The sequence below is a fragment of the Myodes glareolus genome, chromosome 26 (genome assembly GCF_982192425.1).
Source record: "Myodes glareolus chromosome 26, mMyoGla1.1, whole genome shotgun sequence".
Lineage (NCBI taxonomy): Eukaryota > Metazoa > Chordata > Mammalia > Rodentia > Cricetidae > Myodes > Myodes glareolus.
In genome coordinates, this window is record NC_142051.1 from 32,578,428 (window position 1) to 32,585,519 (window position 7,092).

General features: G+C 40.1%; 1 protein-coding gene across 5 annotated transcripts in view; it reads right to left on the reverse strand.

The window, feature by feature from the left end:
• The window catches only part of Dcn (decorin), a 34,064-nt gene extending 27,377 nt beyond the window's left edge, over positions 1-6,687 (reverse strand). The window contains exons 1-2 of one of the 5 annotated variants that reach the window (XM_048418551.3): positions 6,322-6,687; positions 2,507-2,750 (exon numbers count right to left, since the gene is read on the reverse strand). In XM_048418551.3, coding sequence (XP_048274508.2) covers positions 2,507-2,726 — 220 coding nt within the window. In that variant the 5' untranslated portion in view covers positions 2,727-2,750; positions 6,322-6,687. Of the gene's footprint in view, positions 1-2,506; positions 2,759-3,495; positions 3,687-6,321 lie in introns of those variants that run through there. The other 4 variants (XM_048418548.3, XM_048418552.3, XM_048418549.3 and 1 more) reach the window with 4 other exon arrangements.
• Positions 6,688-7,092: the final 405 nt, after the last annotated feature.

The window sequence follows — 7,092 nt, forward strand, 5'->3', positions numbered from 1 at the left end:
TATCTTATGGCATCTTCAGTCACCCATGTGCACCTGTGGAAGATTCTTCTTTCTGTTTTACCGGCCCTGGGTCAGTATTAATAGCTCCTTTGTGTCAGGTGGTGGTGGCACATGCTTTGAATCCCAGCACTCAGGAGGCAGAGACAGGCAGATCTCTGTGAGTTCAAAGCCAGCCTAGTCTACAGAGCAAATTCCAGGACAGCTAGTACTGTTACACAGAGAAACCCTGTTTCTAGAAATAAAAAAAATAAAAATGAAAAATACCTTCCTTACACAGACTGTATTATGATAGATGGTGAAACAAATACAAATTTATGGACAGATGTTGAGCAAAACCAACACACACAATTAATCTCAAATTTGACTAATAGGTCTAAATTTTCATTTGAAATGAGTCAAGATAATATAACAAATGTAAAACCAATAAAAACCTCAATTTTTTGGAAATGGCTTGGAAGGACAAAGGAAAATTTGTGGAAATTGATTTTAAAGAAGATTTAAGATTAATTTTTAAAAATGATAAGTGGTCCCAGTTCTCGCCTGGGAAAGGAATCAATGTTTAACATCAACACAAAGAACTCTTAGCGGTAAACACAAAGTCAAGCATTTAAACTGAAAACGTCTGCTTATACTGAAATCACATATGGGTAATATTGATCAAAGATTGGATATTGTATCTCCTCTATCTTGTTAAAACCTCTGACAAGGATAATCCTATAGAAAACTTAACCATGAAAACTGATAATAATTCACAGTTCCACACCTAAAACACCACTGATTCATCATAGAGTGCAGGTACCGGATTAATGAATGGATCAGTGAGCCATCTGTAGCCTTTGGAAAACATTCATATACATTCTCAGTGGAGAGTTAAAGTGAGGTACAGCTTGTGTCAGCACTGAAGATGATTGAGATAAATGTTTCTCCATTATTGATATTGAACCATTTCAATGTTTTTCTGAGCTCCTTTGTGTAGCTATTCCTTTGGTTAATATTAGTGGCCATTTCTCTTCAAAATATGACTAGCAAATTGGCCTGAATAAATATGGGTCTTCTCAGAGATACGCCTTCTTATGTTGTGATATCCATTTCATAAGGAAAGATGCACAGCAAAATGCCAGTCCTGGGATTATCTTTTCCAGAGCACTGGACTGAGCTCCCAAGTTCAGCTGAAGAGTGGAAGGAATGAGAATATGAGCAAGGAGGTCAAGACCATGATGGGTTCACCCACTGAAACAGTTTGCCTGAGCTAATGGGAAATCACCAACTCCAGCTGGACTGGGAAGGAACCAGCATAGGACCAAACTAGACCCTCTGACTGTGACTGACAGTTGCATGGCTGGGGCACACTGAGGGGCCACTGGTAGTGGAACCAGGAATATTCCTACTGCATGTGTTGACATTTTGAGATCCTGTTCCCTTTGGATATATACCTTGCTCAGCCTAGATATAGTAGGGAGGGCCTTGGACCTTCCACAAAGCAAAGTGCCTTACCCTCTCTGAGGATTATATGGGGGTGGGGTGGGAGGGTGTGTGGAGCAAATGGGAGGAAAGGAGGAAATGGGAACTTGGATTGGTATTTTTTTTTAAAAATCTAATAAATTGAAAACAAGAAAATATACAAGTGAGAGGAAGAAAGGAAAAACAGCTGACATGGGAATCAAGCTCACTGACCTTTGGCCCAACCACTGAGCCTTCAAACTCTCTGAATATTTGTCTTTGAAGCATGTGGTTCTTGGAATTCCAGGCCATTTTTTACTTTTAAAGGGATAAGCCAGCTGTCTTTAGTGTATTAGGCTAGAGTTTCAGGCTCCCAGATTATTTCGGATATTTACATTATACTATAGTACTAGTTATTTCTTTGGAAATTTTCTAAAGACCATAAGCATCTTGGCTGCAAACTGTCAAAGAAGAAGAAAACCAAGACGGGAGGAGAAAGGGAAACTTATGTATCTGGAAGATAAATTTCTGTTGCACAATCCAACTCATTTCGTTTCTGACAACTGCATATTTTGCAAGTTAGTAATGTTTAATTCTGTTGCCTGGACCTTGTAAAGAGTAAAGAGCCCGTCCAGGCTCTCCTAGTATCCACCATCTTAAAAAAACAAATAGAGAACTAAAAACGAAACAAACAAACAAAGCACCAACAGGAAAAGAATCCCTGGAAACAGACTACAAGAAGAGGCATTGGTAGACGTTTTACTTTGTAAAAGGGGGTCTATTAAAGTCCGAATGGCTTTACTTTTAAAAGATTCACTGCAAACTGCAGAATTGATGGAACCAATTTAAGAGCTTGTGTATACGTGTGGGAGGGGTGTTGGTTGCAGTGTGAAGGAAAAACATGAGTCCTAGTCTCAATTCTCTTTCTCCAACAGCTTTCTTTACTCCTCGTTAGGTGGCGCTGTCTCTCACTTCTGGAATCACATAGATAAATCCTGAAAATGTCAATCACCGAGACTTTCCACTTCATTGAAGAAGATGCACAAGGTTGTCCGGACTCACTTACCCAAGTCAGAACACTGGACCACTCGAAGATGACATTGGCAGCGGAAGGGACACACAGGTCCCAGGGGCTCCAGGTGTGGCAGATCAGGAGGAAGACCAGAGTCTTCAGGGCCTGCCCCAGAAGCCTCATCTTCTAGCATGAAGTCGAATAAGCCTCTCTGTTCAAATGGTCCAGCCCAAGAGACTTGAGCCAGAAGGAGTAAGAGGAGAGTAGTCTTCATAATTAGCTCACGTATTTTCACAACCTGGGGACCTGAAAAGCAAAGTGAAGGGATTACGGGGAGCGAGGTTGTCACTTAATTCATGCATTATTTTTTGCTTGCAAAATATCCCATAGCAGAGTAAGTACAGAGACAAATAAAGAAAACGTATAGTAACAAAAAATAACACTGTGATGAAGTCAGGCATTCCAAAAGTCTTTGAAAGGCGGTAAAGGCGACTATAGGACACATACACCCTTTGCTTACCAGGAGCAATCCAAACGGTACTAAAATCGCTTGCTTCATTTTGTGGCCTGGATTTAAATGATGAGTTGCCACATCACTGGCCAGTTGTTTGTGAATAAGAAATCATGTCGGTATTTTCCCTGCTCACTCAGCAGTGCCGTACCACGATCAAACCTCTGCCTATACACTGAGACATCTCCAAGTCCAACCCGAGACACCTCATCAAGTCACGTTCGTCCCCAGATGCTCCTGCATTTGCCTCGGTCTATGGTTTCTCCCCCCCTCCTTAAGTTGTTGTGAGAGGATCCTACACATTTCTGCCCTGAACATTTCTGTTATCCCAGACCGTCTTCCACATTGCTGCCCAAGTCACTGTCTAACACTTGAGTTATCAGTGATAACCATGTTTCCTGAGTTGCCCATGAAGCCGTTCCTTATTTGGTACCAATTGATACCTAAAGCTACCTTTCTCTTCATTTCTTTCTCTCTCCCTCAAGGACATACTCAACCCTGACGCACAGACCCCCCTTACCATTTTGCTTACCTACCTTCCGAGGAACGTTAAATGGTTATGCGAGATTCTGGCTTTCCCTCCTGTAATTCCTGACTCATCCAAGGAGTTTGCTCCCTGCGTCTTCTGGGATCCCAAGTATGCTGTTCTGACCTCTTTTAATGAACTTATCACATATTATAATGTGTTTTGTGTGTTCACTCTGTCCCCCACATTAGCGGATGTTCTTCCTCGGGGCGTGACTAATTATTCCTTGTTCTGTACGCCTTGCACAATATTTTGAACACGAATGACTCAGCTAACCATCAGTTTCTTAACAATACAGTGTATTCTGCTGGTTCCAAGAAACCAAACTGGTCTGAGGCATTAAAACACAAAGTGTATATTTACACCAAATGTCAAATTATTTAGATATTAATGAAATAACGCCAAATGAACAGTCTAAATAACAAAATACATTTGCTTAAACAGAGATCAAGCAACCTATTTTGAAATGGTATGGCCGGAGATCTCTCTGCAGCTCTTAGAAGTCACCACCAAACATATTGTCAGTGTTTCTTTTAGACTCTTGATCTCAACCTAGAATTATCCATTTACTCTTGTATAGCTGTCCCGCTGTAAATGCAAATCCACAGCTGTCCATCATAGCTACCATAAAAGAAAAGAAAACAGCATCTTTGACCAGATACCGTATCTATAGCCTAGACACTTTTACCTGATCCACTAGCAGAAAAACAAATGTTTTGTAACTTTAAAAATTCCCCCTTTATTCTTAGTTTACTGGAGTGTGTCTAAATACTGTAGCATTACTCCAGGAACACTGGAGTATGTATAAAACAGCACACCCCATCCAGGATTTTGTTATCAATTAAAAAGACCATAAAGATTGTAATTCACTTAACTGCCCCCAAGTTCAATAAAAAGTGTCTTCTAGCAGGCCATTCCCACTGAGTTACTGAGTCTCTCTTAAAGGGAGGTTATTGTTTTGGCAAGAAGTTTACTTGGATGGCCATAAAGGAGACGCCTTCTAACCATTTCACATTGAAATACAATGTTTATGGTTTACCACAGGTTTGCTGGCCTCACATATTTAATGTCTTATAATTTTAGGAGGAAAGCATGAGTCAAAGTAATCTCAGCTTTAATAAAGGGTAAGGAGAGTTAGTGCAGATGTCTCTTGGTAATCCGTTCCCCAGAGCAGAGATGCCTGGTAGCTTCCCTAACAACCCAAAAAAGGAAATGTTGAGCCCCTGGCTCAGAGGAACCCTCATCGTTTATATTTGTTTACCCTTGTTAAAATAGTGCACATTCTCTGTACAACCTTCCTTTAGATTAAAGCTGGCTACAGTCAGACTGCATACCATTTCGGCTACTTGCTCTCTTCTCTCTCTCTCTCTCTCTCTCTCTCTCTCTCACACACACACACACACACACACACAGAGAGAGAGAGAGAGAGAGAGAGAGAGAGAGAGAGAGAGAGAGAATATGCATACCTAAAATTTTTATTCGAATTTTCATAAAATCCTTTAATATAATATTTTATAATATTCAAAGTTTCAGCATGATGGAGCAATTAATAAATATTTGGTAAGGGTCCTCACCATTGTTTCAGTGATTTTTCTCTGTGATAAATAGCAAATAGAACCTCAAAAAAAGAGGTTGTCCATACACAAAAAAAAGAGGCTGTAACAGATGAGACACACTTTTTATATCTCATGGGAACTGTTACTCTCAAATATTTATAAAGTTGCTCTTCCACTAATAACAGTTGCTGTAGTTTAGAAATGCCTCATCAAAAGTATTATTTCTGGCCCCTATTTAATTAGGCATATCATCCAGAGTAACATCTGTATAAACATGTTTATACTTTTCGTGGTTGCTTCAAAGTCAAAACTTAACACTTAAGTGGCAAGACAATCTGCTAATACAGAACAATTTTTAAATGCCCCCAGTATTTGGGAGATTTCCTTCAGTAATTATTTAATAGAAATAATTAAAAGATAGGCAATCAGAGTAGTATTTGTCTATAAGCAAGAGGCACTATAAAACTCAAGTTTTGTTTTCCTTTTCTTTTTGTCTGGTAAAATAAATATCAACAGGAAGAAAAAGTCAAAGACACTGAGATCACTGGGGGCACACTTAACCCATCTGGTTACGTTGCTTAACCTTAAAATGAGAATCAACCCCACCCTCACCTCCTAGTCACTGCACCTCTTAAGAAAGTTTCATTTGCACTGAATACATTGACAGGAATATTTATTTATATCCAAGAAAGTATGCTTTAACATTGCAATGTTAAAGTTATTTAACACTATTTTGAAGTTATTTCCAGTGTAGCTTTTCACCTCTTTGGTAATAATTCTGATTCATTTTCGGTGTTGCAGAAATAGACTTTATATCTCTATAGCTAGGCACTTGCTGAGGCTTTTTAAGATTCGTGAAGTACGCAAGAATCCAGGAGGGGAATAAATCTCAAAGAGCTCATCAAGGCACACGCAGTGGGCTAGCTTAGAATGTTTTTCTATTAGCAGTTCATAACGAGCAGAATATTTCATCAGCACAAATGCAAAAACCTCAGCATAGGCAGTCATGGTGTTAAGTTATAGATTTTTAATATGCATCTTTGCAAGAATAGAAGAGAAAGCAGTAAAACAATGCATTCAAACGATTATTTTCCCGAGTACTTAATTTCTGTTTTCAAGCAACTCCTGCTTCTAAGGTTGTATAAAGATTGTCAAAAGTTTAGCACGAGTTCTTCCTCGTTTCTCTCTCTCTCACCGGGTATTTCTTTCCGCCCTCCACTTGACGGAAGTTTTATTAGCCTGTAGCAAAATTCAGGACAATTATTGAAAGCCATACCTTTTAATCCGGGTCTTTGCCACGGGAGCCCTCAGAGCTGAGATGTAATTACACTAGATATTCAGCCCGAGCAAAAGAGTTCGCAGGTGTGGAAAGGAGGAGGGGGGCGTGCTGCGCTGTGACTGTCACTAGGCTGAAAACCTCCAGCTTCTACTCCATAGCAGAGTTAAAAACGAAGGTTTCACTCAAAGAGCACAGCCAGCTGACACCCACATTAGATCATATGGTAATGATACGTCTCTTGTCTTGTAGCCAGAAACTTTATCGGCCTCCTTTTTCACCCCCTCCACGTTTGCTTTATTCCTTTTGCATCCGCCTAACATTCCAAACCGCTTTTGTAGTCTCGAGGAGCAACTTGATTTGAAATTTGTCTTATTTTTCTTTCCCCCTCCCGAAAAGATTGCGACTGAAGGGTTTGTCTCCCCACCCCCAATCCCATTCCGTTCCCCGCCCTTTCCCAGCCTTGTTTGTAAGCTGTATTTATTTTCCTTCGGAGATCACGATTTTTCGTGCTTTGGAGATGTGTGGGTCTGGAAAGTGAGTGAAATGAACCTTGTTGCTGTTGTAATTGTGGTCTTCCTAGCAGCCTCCCACGGAATGCCTCGTGGGCTCTGAAGTTCCAGTGCGCTGCATTTCTCGGTGCTTTCTGAATGTATTTCTAGGGTGTTCTGGAAGGAATCCAGAACTTAATCTGGAAAGCGTGTCATTTATTATTTTCATTACCCACGACTTAAAAATCTTCCTTATTGTCTACCCATGGCTATTGCTAAA